Source organism: Fonsecaea monophora, assembly GCF_001642475.1.
Source record: "Fonsecaea monophora strain CBS 269.37 chromosome Unknown Scaff11, whole genome shotgun sequence".
NCBI lineage: Eukaryota > Fungi > Ascomycota > Eurotiomycetes > Chaetothyriales > Herpotrichiellaceae > Fonsecaea > Fonsecaea monophora.
In genome coordinates, this window is record NW_019173942.1 from 384,759 (window position 1) to 400,859 (window position 16,101).

General features: G+C 53.3%; 5 protein-coding genes across 5 annotated transcripts; 2 read left to right on the forward strand and 3 right to left on the reverse strand.

Moving 5' to 3' along the window:
• Positions 1–1,143: 1,143 nt before the first annotated feature.
• AYO21_02581 (hypothetical protein) lies at positions 1,144–2,175 on the forward strand (the record flags this gene model as incomplete). Its single annotated transcript, XM_022652559.1, has 1 exon — positions 1,144–2,175. One exon carries the CDS (start codon positions 1,144–1,146, stop codon positions 2,173–2,175), a length of 1,032 nt encoding a protein of 343 aa, XP_022515247.1.
• Positions 2,176–3,088: 913 nt separating this feature from the next.
• On the reverse strand, positions 3,089–7,800 carry AYO21_02582 (hypothetical protein; the record flags this gene model as incomplete). Its single annotated transcript, XM_022652560.1, has 3 exons — positions 3,089–3,218; positions 3,276–7,270; positions 7,330–7,800. 3 exons carry the CDS (start codon positions 7,798–7,800, stop codon positions 3,089–3,091), a joined length of 4,596 nt encoding a protein of 1,531 aa, XP_022515248.1.
• Positions 7,801–10,003: 2,203 nt separating this feature from the next.
• AYO21_02583 (hypothetical protein) lies at positions 10,004–10,954 on the reverse strand (the record flags this gene model as incomplete). The annotated part of the gene is made up of 1 exon (XM_022652561.1): positions 10,004–10,954. One exon carries the CDS (start codon positions 10,952–10,954, stop codon positions 10,004–10,006), a length of 951 nt encoding a protein of 316 aa, XP_022515249.1.
• Positions 10,955–12,118: 1,164 nt separating this feature from the next.
• Positions 12,119–13,927, forward strand: AYO21_02584 (hypothetical protein; the record flags this gene model as incomplete). Its single annotated transcript, XM_022652562.1, has 1 exon — positions 12,119–13,927. One exon carries the CDS (start codon positions 12,119–12,121, stop codon positions 13,925–13,927), a length of 1,809 nt encoding a protein of 602 aa, XP_022515250.1.
• Positions 13,928–14,782: 855 nt separating this feature from the next.
• Positions 14,783–15,445, reverse strand: AYO21_02585 (hypothetical protein; the record flags this gene model as incomplete). The annotated part of the gene is made up of 1 exon (XM_022652563.1): positions 14,783–15,445. One exon carries the CDS (start codon positions 15,443–15,445, stop codon positions 14,783–14,785), a length of 663 nt encoding a protein of 220 aa, XP_022515251.1.
• Between the last annotated feature and the right edge of the window lie 656 nt (positions 15,446–16,101).

Below are 16,101 nucleotides of genomic sequence, written 5' to 3' on the forward strand. Positions count from 1 at the left end.
TAGCTCATCTCGAGTGGTGGGTATCCTCTCGAGGGGGCCATGGTCATTGGATTCGGATGCTTCACTTTGCGACGGTGATAGCCGCGTCTCGGCGCATGGAATAACGCTTTGTATGTCTTGGTGTTTATGAGACCCTGATGAAAGGCTCTTGTCTCCTAACGGTGCTTGGACCTGTGAGCCATGCTGATCCGTATCAAAGGAGCCTCTCGACATCAAGTTCAGCCTGCGTGCTCGGTGCGAGCAAGAAGAATCTCTGCCAATGCTTGTCTCGTGGATTCGGTGGGGTCGATCGGGTATCTCGACTGTTACTCTAGGCCTTGCCTATCGCCCTCGAGTGATCACGGGTCAGTCTCTTGGCGATGGATCTATATTGCTTGTAGACCAAGAGTCCAAGAACGCCGAGACAGAGAGGGAGAGAGGAATGAGAGGGAAAAGAGATCCAGAACTCTCCCATAGCATCATAGTGGCAGATAAAAGGGTTGACAAGGACAGAGGAAAAGGTAGGAGGGACATTAGCCGGTCGCGGAGGCCCGTCAAATGCCTCGCCATGTATTGGCTCGCTGGTCAGCTAGTTGGGCGGGATACCCAACCGCAGCCCTAGCGGGACTGCAGCAGAATTTGGGCTCCGTGGTTGATGCAATGATAGATTCATGATGATATGGTGGTATTGAGGAGTGGGAATTGGTGAGAGAGGAGGTCCCGATGAGAAATTCCTGTCATTATCGTCATTCTGCACGTGAATGAACCATTGTGCACCAGAATGAGAATGTTGGGGGATGTCATTACAAAATTGTGACTCGCTGTGGGGGTGCAATGGGGGTAGTTGGGGGTTGCCTCAGGTTTGCCGCTTGAGCCGATGAGCCGGACAGACTCCGATTCTGCAATCTCAGCCACCTCTCACACACCCGCTGCCCGAGAATAGGCATTCTGTGGTCCTCCTGACACCTACGGGGGTCCCTCCCACCGCCTCTTCTCCAATTCTACAGCCTTTCTCACTTGTATCTCCACACGCGCGTTCTGCCCGCTCACCGCCCTCGCTGCGCTCATCGGCGCGTCGACGCCGATGTTCGCAATTGCCAACGCACCTCCAACACACCTCCGCAACAGCCCCGGGCTGTCCACTATGTGAAGCTTCGCAAATGAATGCAGAGACCTCATTCTGATCCTCGTCCTCGTCCTGGTCTTGAATTGCAGAAGCATCATGCTGGTGGACCCCCTGTCGTAGGCTTGACCACCAAACAGCCTGCGGAAGAGGGCAGCGATTTGACCTTTTACCCAGCCTATGCCTTCAAGGCGTCTGCAACCTGGTCGAAATGGGTGAAACTGACCTGTCTTGACATCCACACCGTGTTGGAACGCCATGAGAAGTTTTCTCAGGTCACTACCCCCCTAGCGGCTGAAGGTAGCGACATCCACGGCCGACAGAAGGACCCGCCGTTACTCCTCTTCTACCTCAACCATCCCATCCAATTTGTTCAGGTGGTTGGTGTAGTGGTCTCACTGGAGGACTACTTTGAGAAGTTCTGGCTTTTCAAGATTGATGATAGCAGCGGGGCCATCATCGATGTGACATGTCCCAAACCAGAGAAGAAGCAAGCCGATCTGAACACCGGACCAGGCAACACAGGGCCTAGGCGCGCAACAGGAGCTGTGAAGCCGGTGGACCAAAATCCAACTTCGAAGCCAAAGTCCAATCCCAACTCGGGAGAAGATGAGGAAATCGATGAAGACGCACAGCTTCAACGCACCCTGTCTTTACTCGATATCGGATCCACCGTGCAAGCCAAAGGCACCCTCTCTACATTCCGCTCCACGCGGCAACTCTCCCTCCTGCGTCTGAATATACTCTTCACCACAAACCATGAAATGGCATTGATCGCCTCACGCACACAATTCCTCCTGTCGACTCTCTCTAAACCCTGGGTATTGACACGGGAGGAACAGAGGAAACTGCGCGACGATGCACACCGCGAGCGGAACGACGACATTGATCGGGCCAAGAGGAGGAAGGCGCGGGAGGCAAAAAGAAAGGAGAGAGAGGAAAGGCACCGACATGCCATTGAGAAGGAGTACGACATGGAAGAAATACTGAGAAAGAAGGAGGCGGACGAGGCTCGAAAATGGGGACAAGCGCTCAAAAGGGACCAAGCGAAGAACGTCACGTCTGCAAATTGAATTGATGGGATCCGTCTTACGTCCGGGTTTCCTTGCTGGTTTGAGCAGTAGTGTTTGTTCCGAGTATCGCATAGTTAAAACGCACTGCTGTCAGGCATGAAGAGTTCTGGCTCTGTCTCAGGCTAGTAACACCACCACTATCTCCAATGGCCAAAGTAGCATAGTAGCAGAGAACCGAAACCCCGAACTTTTAAAACGAAAAAGTTTGAATATTCGTCAATATACAGTACAAGAAGGCGCCATCCACAAGCTCTTCTCCTGTGAACCATGGATGCCGCTCGACGGTGATCGACTGTTGTTGTTGATGACGACCATATCGCCGATGAGCTGGAACCCAACCGCTCGACCTGAACCTCGTCCAGCTCAAGGAAATATGCCCGCCCTCCTTCTGACGATTGAGTAGTTGCGATCGAGAGAGGTCGAGCTGCTTCCCATCTTTGGTCTCTTCTCAACTATGCCACATCCTCGCTTGACGAACAGCTCTCCACGGCACGTCTATTTGCGGGTTTCCACCATTACTCCACCAAGCCGTAGCGTGATTCCAACCAACCAGTAGATGGAAGACCCCTGCCGCAATTTCTCAAATCAACCCTATGCATAATGAATTCTTTTGAGTAGAAACACACTCTCTATCCCGCGTTTCCGCGTGCTCGAATCGAAGGCTCGAAGTGCGATTCTCAGATCCATGGTTGCCAAAATCTGCTGTGATCTTACATGGACGAGAATCGGGAGAAAAACAAACGGACCGCTTTTTCGTGGCGCTGTAAATGCTAAACAGGTGGCTTTGCTCACGCCGGGGTATCAATGCACATCTTTCCTTCTATCCATCCCCACAAGCGGCCGTCAGTCAGATATTAGTGTAATCGAATCGTATTATGTTGTACACATGTTTTTGATCGGGAATATGTGTCTTTCACGCGGCGCTTTTGTCCGGTGATCTCGATCGTCCTCGTTCGATGCTTGGCTGCGACTTCTGCACGGGGGGTGAAGCGGGATTAGATGGTGGCGATGATGGTCCGTCGTTCTCGAGAGCGGCAAGAGCACTGCCAAAAATGTCAGCTTTTTGGGTGGTCCTAATGATGGGGGTTGTATGGGCTTACCTGAAAGCATTCGTGCTAGACTCATCCTTCTTCTCCTTGTCTTTCTGAGCCGGTGGTGTTCCGGTGCGACTACTTGTAGCACTGTCGTCTCCTCGCCCCAAAAGACCACCAGGTCCCAGTCCACGACGCCCACTGTTGGTCCGCCCACCCATCAAGCTAGGCGGACCCAGTGGACCGGGACCAGACGTATGGCTTGGGTGGCGAGCGTTACGGTTACCCAGCTTTCGAAGGTCATCGGTCCCCACTCGATTCGATGTATCAGGAGGCGGGACTTGTCCTCCGAAGCCGCTGAAGCTTCGGGCGTCGCCACGACCCATTGGCATCCGGCCTCCACCGCCACGGCCGCCGGTCTGGCTCGCAAGTCGTCTAAGTTCGTCCTCACGTGCCTGGCGTTCGGCCTCCTCACGAATCTCGGTGATGGTCTTAGGACCTTTGTTGTCTTCCTTAGAGGCCCATCCCTTGGCCCGTAGGTCAATAACATCCATCAGCATAAATCTGAGACGGCTGGGAAGCTCTGGCAGGTCAATCATGGACTTGATGCGCTCGAAGTAGAGGTCCATCCTTCCTTGCGCCTTGCTCTCCGGGTTGTCAAGCTGTTTGCCGACCGTTCGCAGCAAGCTGGTCAAGCTCTCGATTTCGGCTTCATCAGGGGTACCCTCATAATCCACGAGCTTCTTAACGCACTCATGCATGATTCGCTCAGTCAACATGGACAATTTGAACAGTTCACCAATAAATTTGACGAGACCGAGACCACGGCGTTTGGCAGCCGCAGCGATATAGTATTCGTCCGACAGCATGACGGCTTCTTCGGATTCCCCTTCAGGTCGGGGTGGTAGATTGACCTTCCAACCGCGTTCAAATTCTTCTTGACAGCGGTTGAGCAGGTATTTTCGGAACAGGTTACCACCAGTCACGACATTGCCGTTCTTGTCCTTGATTCCCTCGTCTCTGATGTCCGGACTCATGCTCTCCAACATGCGTCGGCAGAACGAGGCGTACATGCCTGCCCAATGAGCTTCATCAGTGGCCTTCTCAAAAGTGAGCTGAATGACTTGACGCAGCGTCCGGCCGTCAGTTTCGTGTTTGGATTGAGCCGCAATGTCCAAAATTTGGTCCGATATTCTGTCGAATTTTTCAGGGGTCATCTTGTTCAAAAGTGCCTTTGTCTTGCGCTGCACAGTCTCAGGATCCATCAAGCCGTCGCCACCAGGAGCAGGGCCGGAAACGATGGGCTGAGTGAGACTCCTTGGTTTCCATCCAGTAGATGAGGTTTCAAGAGCCGTAATAGACATACCAGCAGTAAGAGGCATGGACTTGTTTTCTTCCTGATGTTGCTTAGCATTTTGCTTTGAGCGCTTGCTCTCAGCACGGGATCCTCCGCGGCTTGCACCACTGACGCGCGGAGAACCAGGAATAGGCCCAAGAGGATTGTTGGAGGGCGTTCGGCCACCCATCGAAGGCTGCATTTGACCTCCTGGGCGACCAAACTGAGCAAATGGATTCGCACCCATTCCTCCACTCCTCAATGCGTTCGATGCGGCGAATCGCTGCTCTGAAGTGGTACCTGGGGGTAGAGTTGGTCGGCTGACTCCGCCACCAAATGCACCCATAGGACCACCAAAGTTGCTCATAGGAGGGGGACCGCGAGCCGAAGTACTGCGGTTTCCCATGCCCGAAGGCGTCCTGGCTGACGCGCTCGGTCGAGCTGAAGCGTCTCCATCGCCCAGCGCATCTCGAATGCGAGCATCCCAGTCGAGAGTGGGCTTCTCCTTAAACACGCTCTGGAACTGGAGCAGAAATTCCTTGTTATATTTGAACCCCCGATCCGCCGGGGCATTTGCGTTCAGGGCAGGATTGGGCGAGGCAATGTCTGATGGATAAACAACCTTGGAGATATCACCAAGCTTCTTGGCAGACTGCAGGGCTTTCAGAGTTGCACTTGGCTCAGGAGGCTCCACAGGTTTCTTGGTGTCGAGGGTCAGGTCAGCAGCCTTGGTGCGACGTCCAGGAGCCTTTGCAGGAGGAGGCATCGAGACGTCCGAAACGGGTGTGGCAGTTCCACTTTCGGCGGGAGTTGTCGGACCGGCGGGACTTTCAACTGAAGCGGGTGTACCGAATGGATTGGGCTTGAGCTCAGCGAAGAGTTTCTTGCTGGCTTCATCCCCTGACACCCCTTCGGCTTTTTCCTTTTCACGGGCCTGTTCTGCCTCTTCGGCCTTGCGCTCCAACTCCTTCATGTTGGCCTCATAAGCCGCGGCCTCTTCTTCTTGCTTCTTTCGCTCGGCCTCGCGTTGAGCAGCTTTCCTCTTCTTGTATTCTTCTTCACGTCGAAGTTCTTCTGCTTCTCTGGCGGCCTCTTCGGCCTCCATTTCAGCAGCAAGAGCATCTAGATCAAGCTCATCTTGTTGCGCTTTGGTCGTCGCTGCCTGAGTCTCTTCAAGTTTTTTGGCTTCGGCCTGCTTGGCAGCCTCAGCCTTCTCTGCAGCTTCTTTGGCCTCTTTCTCCTTTGCCTCTGTCTTCGCCTGAGCTTCAGCGGCCTCTCGTTCGGCCAACGCTGCAGCTTCTTTCTCCATCTCCGCCTTTTCCGCCGTTTCCTTCTCCAATCTCAGCCTTGCTTCATCTTCTGCGATCTTCTTTGCAACGGCTTCCTGCATTTGCTTCTTCACCTCTTCAGCAGTCTTTGTGCTGACGCTTTCTGTTCGGCCGTGAGCATTGTCAGCGGCGCTGGCAGTTCGACTCGGAGGCGTGGGCGCAGATTGTGGGGGAACTGTAGCTGAGACTGGAGTCGGGTTCGCGGGCGATGCAGGTGATTTGTTGAAAGAGACAACCTCACCGGCAGTATTTTTGATCGTGATGGCGGCACTCTTCTTTGGAGGAATGGTATAATTTGACTTTTGCGAAGACACACTCGGGGCTCGATTAGCTGGATGTGGAGCCCCGGCAGGGCCTGGCGTCGGCGGTTGTTGGCCAACGCTGGAACCCGGTCGATCAGGAGCAGATATTTGAGAAGACTGCCTCGACATCGAAGGCGGCGGTCCGCCTTGATTGCTGTATGAAGGCTGCATACCGGGTGCATACATACCCTGGTTGAAGTGCGGGCGAGGAGATTGGGGTTGCATGTTGTATTGGGGATTGTATTGAGCCTGCATGGCTCCTGGGGCATACATTTGCTGCAAATACATTTGCTGAATGCTAGGATCAGCTTGGGTCATGGGGAAGCCCTGTGCTCTTGTAGTCAGAAAGTGTTCTGAATAACGTTCAAAATTGCCAGACTCAGGGGACAAGTCAGGGTAGGGAAGTACATTGGGAGCATTTGGAACAACTTGGATAGGGGCCTGCGCAAGTTCGGGGACAACTTGAACAGGTGGAGGCGCGAGATCGGGGCGGTAGTAGTCCGAGGCTGGATCTTTGCTGTAGAAAGTCGATCCTTCCTCAGGTCCACCTCTACCAGGACCTTTACCGCGACCAGCTCCGCGCCCGCCACGGTTCCGGCCTCTTGTAGGCTTCCCTCTCTCTCTTGCGGGTTCTCTGGCAGGGTCACGGGAAGAAGGAAACTGTGGGTAGTTCTTTACATGTTGGGGTCCCATATAATATCCATTGGGCTGGGTCTGCATCCCGGGTTGCACCATGTGTATTTGACCTCCCATATTCGGGGTTCCTGGTTGAGCGTTGACGAGAGCTGGGCTTCGGGTGCCCATAGCGGGGGATCCTTGGTAGGGTAGTGGTTGGCCGCGGCCTTGATATCCAGTTTGAAATGAACGTCCGTTCGAAGTAGGTCGAAATTGTTGTTGGGGAGAGAAATGCATGGGTTGTTGCTGGTATGGAGGATTGAATCCTCTCCCACGACCTGGACCACCAGGAAAGCCACCACGAGTCGGACCCGCTGGGATCCCTGGGCCACCAACGTCGCTGTGGATTGACTGCGAAGAGCCTCGTCTCATGTGCTCTTGCTGAGGTCCAAACTGTAGTTGAGATATTGGCCGAGCCATACCCTGCAGAAAATGTTAGACTCTGGAATAAACCATACCACCAAACATCAATTCAATCTTACACTTGGGTCATTCTGATCGCCCGAAAGCTGTCCGAATGTATATCCGTTCCCTTGACCCTGAAAACCAGTAGGAGGGCGACCACCACTGACAGAAGCAGGTTGAGGAATTGGTGATGGGGAACTTGAAGGAGAAGTCGCGCGAGGGTTCAGCTGGCTCACGCTGAGATTTGACGAATTTTGATGGGCCAACGAGGGAGGTGTACCCATGGCAGGGGAACTAGCAGGGTTTGCCACTCCCAACGAACCAAACTGAATATTTCCCGCCTTGTTTTGAGGTCCTCCAGGAGCACCACCATTTGCAGCGAAGCCAGTGGCGCCAGCTGGTGTGACTGTCATCGACGGCTTGCGGGTGTGATCAGGTAGAGATACGTTTCCGTTGACAGAAGGGATGGCAGGAATGGTGGGATTTCTTCCATTTACAGAATCGCTATGCCCATGGGCGGGCGGAGCGCCTCCAACTGCTGCAGACATGTTGGTGGGCTCCGATGCATTTGGTGAAGGAAAAAGAGGTTTGGAGGCGGAGGGAAACGAGGTTCGGCCTTGATTAGCCAAATTCGACCCAGTCGCAAATTGAGAGGCTGTGGATTGTTGTGCGCCTGCGGCAGCGGCGAAGGAAGGTTTCGATCGAGCAGAAGAGGACTGCTGAGGATTCGATGTCATCAGCGGTGATGAAAAGTCTTCAGGCAACGATTAGGATATGCGAGGTTGACTGGCAGGCTGAAACCTAGTGGATGACAAACGAAGCTCTGAGTGAAGTTGGAAAAGAAAGTTCCCGAGCCCGCAGGTGATTGTAGGTAGCGAAAGAAGAATCGAGGGCTAATGAACCACTTTGCGGCGACTGTCTCGAGTGAACGGAAGCCGCTCTTGTGCTTGTGTGGAGGATGGCGAAGAGGGAGGAGTGTTTGTGATTCTTTTTTTCTTCTGAGAGGAGATTCACCACGCAGGCAGATTTCCGGGCCTGTTCAGGACGAGGAAACCGCGGCAATGGACGACAATAGCGTACCCTGCTCAAGAGGGACGATAAGACACGACAACAGACGTCGTTGACGATACCAGAGAAGCCTCACGTAAGGGTGAGGCGCAACTGGAATTTGCTGAAGGGGGTGGTATGAAACTTTGAGCAAGAGAAAACCGCAGTTGGGAAAGAGGCGGTTCAAGGCGCTCTCTCCTTTCTACGAAATTTTTTGGTCAGTCCGCGGCTTGGCAAGGACCTGCCAGGACGGCGAATGGCCCAGCGGCCCAACTCAAATAATGGCAGGTCCAGCTGGCTGCTTAACGCCTCGTAGGCGCAACCCGCCCGCAATCTTACCATCGGACTGCCTATCACTCGCTATTTAAGCATCAATTCTCCAGCAATCCCGGGGGCACCTTGGGCTGCCACCACAACTAAGTTTCCTCGATTTGTTCCAGGACACCCTGATCATCATTCCTGATCATCATCCAGTTTTCTCCCAATCACTTCCTACCATAATACTTCCTTCTCCTCCGCCACCAATCGCTCCCCCTTTTGTACTCGTGCCTTGGGATGTATTATCCACGCTGGCACACTCAACCCTCCGACCGTCAGATGATGGCTCGGCCCTTGGGATCATGGGCGCCGCATTGCCGTCCATAAGCGAGTCCGGTCTTGTCCACTGTCGACTAGATGACGATATTATTATTATTTGGGCCTGGGGCTTCATCTGGTTTCTTCTGGTGGTGCTGCCTCACCGTCCCAACGCTTATCATGAGGCTTTCCCGTCTCGGATGCATCCTCCTCCCCTGACAAGTCTCAGAAAAGTCCGCAGAGCGGAATGTCCCTCATCCCTCAGTTTTCTCTCTCGTCTTGTCAACACAAACATCTGCGCCTCGGTGTACCTACGAGGAGTTGTGAGGAGATTGTGATCCGGCAAAGATGATTCGCGTTCTGCGCCGCAATTATTATCTCCAACTGACTAGGAACCCCCTTTCGGCGAGAAGGCGCTCCTTACGCCCTTTATGTCCGTGCCAGCTTCTTGGTGTGTTCGCCAGTTCTTCTAGCGGCTTTACTCGATTCTGACACATGCCGAGAGACCAGGGGCTCCTCTGGTTCGCGTTGGATGTCGGCATATTCGGGAAAAGTGATACTCAAAAATAATACCACTGGATATTACTTGCATGGTTGATGCGCACATGTTGATCCGCCCTGTCAGCAACAAAGTATTGGCTTTTTGACGACGGACATTTTTCTGCGCTAATATGCCCAGAGGCGATCGTAACTGCGCGAGCCTCACATTCACCAAGAAACTGAGTGATTTGCCTTCCCCAGACTGTGTGCATCGGACGCGTTGTTCTGCGAGTAATCGGCCTACATTAAGTTAGCCATTGAGAATGGCTCGAGTCGATCACAACGTACCCAGATATTCAGCTCAGATTAATCGGATTGTGCCATATGGCTTCTGTAGATTCGAGCACCCGCCGAATGTTAGGGAAACAGCTATCTTGTTTTCCAAGAGTTCTAGTGGGCGTTACCAGAAAAGCCCGCACGCCCAAATTTTGCGGGCTTTACGCACCGCTGTCATTTAACTCCATCACATCGTGAGTAAAACAGCAAAAGTCCCTCCCTCAGCAGCCCAGCGCCAGGCTCAAGAACACACCTTGTGTAGAAGCATCTGCAACTCTGCCCAAATGGAAGTGAGTAGCTCGTAGACCAAGATTAAGCTTTGGTCCCTTTCTTTCCTGTTTTTGAATTTTTCTGAAACAGCTCCTCGGGAGGTTCATCCAAGGCTTTACGCTTCCCCTTCTTTGCGCCACCCCCATACTTTGCTTCCAGATCATCAAAGAAATTCTGAGCCCTGTTTTGCTGACGCTGTTGAATCAAGGCTTTGAGCGCATCATTGTTGTCCCCGCCTGCCTTCGACGACTTTTTGCCAGAGTCTTTCTTGCCGAAGAGTTTTTCCGCGACTCCTAGCTCCTGGGCCAGTTCTCTTGCTTCTGCCTCTTCCTTCTTTGCATTTGCCTTCCTCCGATTCCGCCTTTTCCTATCTTCCTTGGTGTAACGACTGTAGGCTTCGACGTCGCCTTGGGCGATAGCCTCATCAATGATCTTTCTGAACCGGTCCTCGTCCGCCACAACATCGCTACACATGACTCTCTCAAAGACCGCATCCATATCGCCCTCGCCCTGCTCATATGCTGCCAACACGTCTTCTTTCTCTTCTTCGCTACCCTGATACTCCCTCTTGACCTGTTCAATCATATCGCTCGTCACCACGTTCTCTGTCTGTTCTCGGAAGAAATCTACCCAGTTAAAATCATCGTCGTCAATGTTTGCACTCTCAGCCGTGTTACCCGTGGCATCGTAGCGTTTGCGTCTTCGCTCGTCACTGAGGATGGCATAGGCAAATGCAATTTGCTGAAAGGCTTGGTGTGCGGCTTCGCGTTCTTCGGGAGGAGCCTTGTCTGGGTGATGTTTGAGGGCGAGTTTGCGATATGCGGATTTGATTTCGTCAGAGGTGGCAGTTTCAGAGAGGTGCAGGACAGCGTAGGGATCAATTTGGGGAGGATCGCCGACAGTGAGATCTTGACCTCCCTCTGAGGTGGTTTCGTGCCCGTCAGATTCAGGCTCCAGGGCAGGTTGTGGCTTCGATTTGGCTTTCCGAGGCATGGTGAGAGGAGGCAGGGTACCGAGCGTTGAGTGTGAGTGTTTCAAGGACCGTAGAATACTAGAATGATAAAGAGAAAATGTAGATTAGACGTGTGGTGAGACGAAGATCGTAGAGGCAAGACAGCAATGGATCTAAAGCAGCAGGGAAGAGAAGTTGGATTGAAGTTCAAGGGAATGTCAGGTGTAGAGAAGACCTGGTGGCGGGTCAAATCGCAGGACGCGCCGCACAGGCTTGAGCGTGTTTTTTCCCGATTGCTAACGATCGACGTCATTGCTAAACATTTCCCTCCCTGTCTCCTTTAATGGCAACTTGAGACTAAAATCACACTTAGTAAGTGCCAATGAGCCCTAATTATCACCAGCTAGGAAATGAGTAGAATTTCCCTGTACGGAATTTACAAGTCTCCTCAATATAGAAGCCTCACAGTTTAGTCTAACTTGACTCTTTTCTTTTCAGGCACCCGAACCAGCTTGCTTTGACAAAGCTTTCGATCCACCACCCCTGGGTGACCCCCTCTTTTACTTTCTTTTGCGTTTAGAAGGTTGACATGGCCCTAAGGGAAGACCATGCACGTTTGCAACCCAACGTCCTCCTAAAGACGCGCACGATTGGTCCTCTGCGTCTTCCTGGCGTAGGTCATTACCGTCTTCCTCGCGCAGGGCACATGCTTCGCCTACTTTCAATTGGGGATTAATCACCCAGATCTCGTATTCAGTCAAGCTTGTGTGATCTTGGCCGCATCCCCCCAGTGCTTCGGCCCTTTCAACTATCCACTGATCAATCACTTTGACGCGCTTGCAGGGTGCTGCGCATCTTGGCCTCAAACCGCTGACAGAGGCATGACCATTTCCACGACTGTAAAGCGGAACAGGCTTTCCAGCTTGTAAAGCCGCATGATTGAGAGAAGCGGGCGAAGGTCTTGCTTCAATCCATCCCCATCGCTTTAGCCAGCCAGGGTTTGATCTTCGATGGACTTACATGTGTTTATTGAGTGAAGTATTATCCTTATAAAAAGCCCTCCTACAACTCCAGTCTTCTCCCCGTCCATATGCTGCTGTGTCCTGATAAATTATACACACTTGTGTGAACACCGTAGATTTTACTGCCATACATTCTACTGGGGAAGAAATCAATTAGTGAGATAACTGAGCTTTACACCCAGGATGATCCAGTCGTATCTAGGTTCGTCAGGGTTCGAAGAGCGCCGTGTACGACATCATGGCATCGTCACGACGTTGAGACAGACAAAGCTTTCCAAGACTCCTCCTTCTGGAGAAGCCGCCGAGCGCAAACAACACTATGGCAATTCGGGAACGAGCAAAACGACAAAGGAGACAGCTCCCAGCTTCATGTTCATCCCCATGTCAGCTGAGCCTGGGGCAAGAGCACGAATTCGACCTGAGCTTCGAGCTTCGGCCAAAGCACATGTGATGCATGATTACCAGCGAAAGACGGCCCATCAGAGAAGCGCGCATTGGAAGATGTCGACGCCGACCACCTACAGTGTCACCCCGAAAGAACCATCGCCAGGAATGCCGGACACGGAGGTAACCGGTCAGCCCTTGGTGTTACGCGAGCGGATGACGATTCGGAAGAAAGACAAGCGGTCAAAGCAAAAGGTACAAACGGTATCAACCGAGTTCCCATCTTCTGATGAATCTGGTCAGTCGTCCCAAGAAGAGACCTCTTTCACGCTGTCCCACAGGGTTGCCTGTTCCCAGTTCATTCACTACGATCCGCCCTCGATTCCCCGGCAACCACGCGGCAGTAACCTCATGGACGTCTTCTCCTCTCTGCCAATTCATGTTCAACCGTGGGACGAAACGTTGATCACACGGTGGCTCAATTACGACCGGATCCCCTGGTGCCCCGTCAACGGTCAGTCTCAATGGGTGCCCTTTATCACCCATTCACCGATGCTCCTACACACAAACCTGTATTCCTGGGGCATGCACTGGCACGGCAAACTGACCGCCATCGACCAGGACGTCTTTCTGTATCAGAACCCCCGGATCCTGGAGCACAAGATTGCGGCCATCCAGATGATGAATGCGCACCTGGTCTCATCGACTGTGGTCACGGACGAGGCTCTCGCAGCAGTCTCCATGTTCATCAATGTGTCGATGCAGTTCCTGAACCGCGACGAGGCCGCAAGGCACATGGCTGGCCTTGAGGCCTTGGTGAAGCTCCGGGGCGGTCTCGACGGCCTCTCCAGGATGGGAACGGTAGGGGTCCTTTTACAACGAATCATAACGTGGAATGATCTTTTCTTCGTCGAACTCTTTGGAGGAAGTCTGCGCTTCTCGCTCCTGCCGCGTTGGGAGGCGGCGTGGAAGTCGGTCTATGCCCCTATCGCGGACGACCCGGTCACACACCTTGAACCCTTACAGGCACGCTTTGCAGGAAACCTCGCACGGGAGATCACGACGCTGCTGCGCGAGATCCAAATCGTGTGCAACGATGTACAGGCTCGACCTCTAGCGACCCTGACGACGCTGGAACGGACACTGCGACATGACAATCTCTTCCGCTTTGAGCGCCGGCTGTGTCTTGCGACCCGGATAACGACGATCCAGGAGCACATATACACAAACTTGCAGGCCGGCAGTGACGCCATGTGGAGGACCGTGGCTTACGCCGCGCTGATGTATGTCCACCACCACATCCGTGGACATGCCCTGCACTGGTCCCAGTTTCCTGCATTGGTCGTGCAGCTGCGCAACGAGCTGTCGTTTGTCCAGGACGATAATTGGGACGCGGTGCCGGCGCTGAAGGTGTGGGTCCTGGCGGTGGGTAGCTGGGTGAGTCAGGGGGAGCAATGGATCGTCTCTCTGCTCGCGGACGCCTGTCGAGCCCAGGGCTGTACCACTTGGAGTGGATTTGACGCGATGCTCAAGGAGTGCGTACACATGGGGAGGGAGGATGAGAAGAAGTTCAGAAAGGTCTGGGAGGATGTCATCAGATTACTTTGATTGGGAACGTGAAGTAAGCAGTTGCCAGAGTTCGACTGCAGAAAACGTGTGTCATTCACAGGATAAATTGCTTAAATAGTTAGTCAGCTGTCGTGAGTCGCCAGAAAACTACCCGCAAGTAGTCTTTAAGTTAATCGTCCAGCCCTCAGAGCCATTTCCCTCCTGCAGTAACCGAAGCCTCCTGAATAGAGTGTAGATTCTTTCCACCTCGATCCGTGTTCTGCGAGTAACCCTATGAAAGTGGCATTGTGTCCTGGTCCCACGTGAACATGCGCGAATGTTATAGAAAGGCGAGGCTGCGCGGCTGAGGATGTCTGTCACAGGTCTGGAGAAGCTTCTTTGCCTGCATCTGGTATCATTGGAAGCCTGCCAAACCATAGAATTGTTCGCCGGCTCGTGCAAAGACAGCTTCGCGAAGCAGGTCATTGCGCCAGCCCCCTTCGTTGTTCATTCAGTCACACAAGACTGAGGGTTCGGGTTCGTCATCTAGGGGTTCCTCCAGGACGATGATTTCACGACATCACTCCGAAATGCGTAGCGGTGTACTAAGCCGGGTTCGTTGCTCCCTCAGCTCGATGCCGTTTCTTGGGCCAGAGGCACGAGTAACCTGCTCCTGTCTAGAGCTGGAACTGGGCAGGATCGTCGCTCTGTAGAAGGACCTTTCGACAGGCCCGAGGTCTCTGAAGTAAACGTCCTTGGTATGATATTATGACCGAAGTTCCATACTCGGGAGTGTTCTGGTCATCAGTTCCCTCGTCCAATAAGATGGAGCCAGAAATAGCTCCTGCGGTAAAACCGTTTCGGGGCTATCCTCGCAGCCAATGACAGAAATTTCGACCACGTATGAGCCGTTTTCTAGCCAAGCAAGTTTCCCAGAAGCACAAACAAAGTAGCCATGAAGTGCGTAAACGTCGAGGCAGGGTTCAGTCTGGGAGCACTGTTGGGACCAACCAAGATCCCTGATACGGTGGAAAATGCACTGGCGGCACCGGAAGTCACAGTGGAGAATGCTCCACTGACCACTGAAGTAACAGTTGAGTAAACGCCCACCACTCCAGAGGTCACGGTCGAGCAAACCCCACCACCGCACGGGTTGCTATAGATGGTGGTTACGGTTGTGACACTGTTTGGCTGGGTAGTGACAGTGACGATGCTATTGGGTACTGTGGTGACGATGATGACACCTCCACCAGTAACAGTAGTCGAGGGTGGCGGGGTGGGAGTCGGTGTGATCGTAACAGTAGATGGATGAATTGTGGTTGTTTGAAGGGTCGGCGTCGAGGGGAAGAACGGAGAGGAGCCATCACAGACTTGACCAGCAGGGCAGCAACCTGGTTCACCATTCCGATTTTGCCAGTAACAGACATTGGGATAAGCACAGCAGATTTGCTCAAATGTACTGTCACCCGCACAATATGGATTTTGATCCGTGCCACAGGAATTCTGAGCAACTGCAGCGGGCAGGCCCAACAGAAACAGGAGTGCCACAGTGGCCGCCAACACATTGGGACCGGCCATCCTGGCTCTGTGAGGGTTTTGGAAGGGGAACGTCAGCCATGGCGAAAAATGGGAAGGCTGGGAATATTTGTAGCATTCTCGGAGGCGCGTGGAAGGTCAGGGTTGGCATGAATTGGAGCTAGAACAGTAGGTCAGCAGTTGGCCTCACGATGGGGACAGGACTTGAGCTCCTTCTTCCTCAGGCTCCGGAAATATCCAAGGCGTTTCTCGACATCAGCCTTGGGACCTTTGGACGCTTGTACTCCATCTACTGGGAGAAGTTGGCATCGACGACGAAGGGGGCCAATGACGGTGTCGAGGAGGGGTTGCTGCGTGCAAGCTAAGGAGTTGGAGATGCATGAAGCCGCAAGCATTATGACGGAAGGGTCACCAAAGGAGGATTGGCACCGATGTTATTGGAGGGGTGCGTGAGAGCTTATGCTAGGGCGCTTTGGGCGCTACCTCGGCTGGTGGCATGCATGACATGCGTGGACATGCTTCTGAAGGGAAGGGCACTTAGGCAGTGTGAGAGGTAGCTGGCCTTGCTGGGTAGTAACGTAGGGCTCGCTAGGCAGGCTTGAAGCTTAAGCAACTCTTATCGATAGGCCAAGGAGCCCCCAGACCCAAGTTGGCCCCTGGTGGCTGTGTGGCTGGCTCCCTCTATCACCATCTCCCCT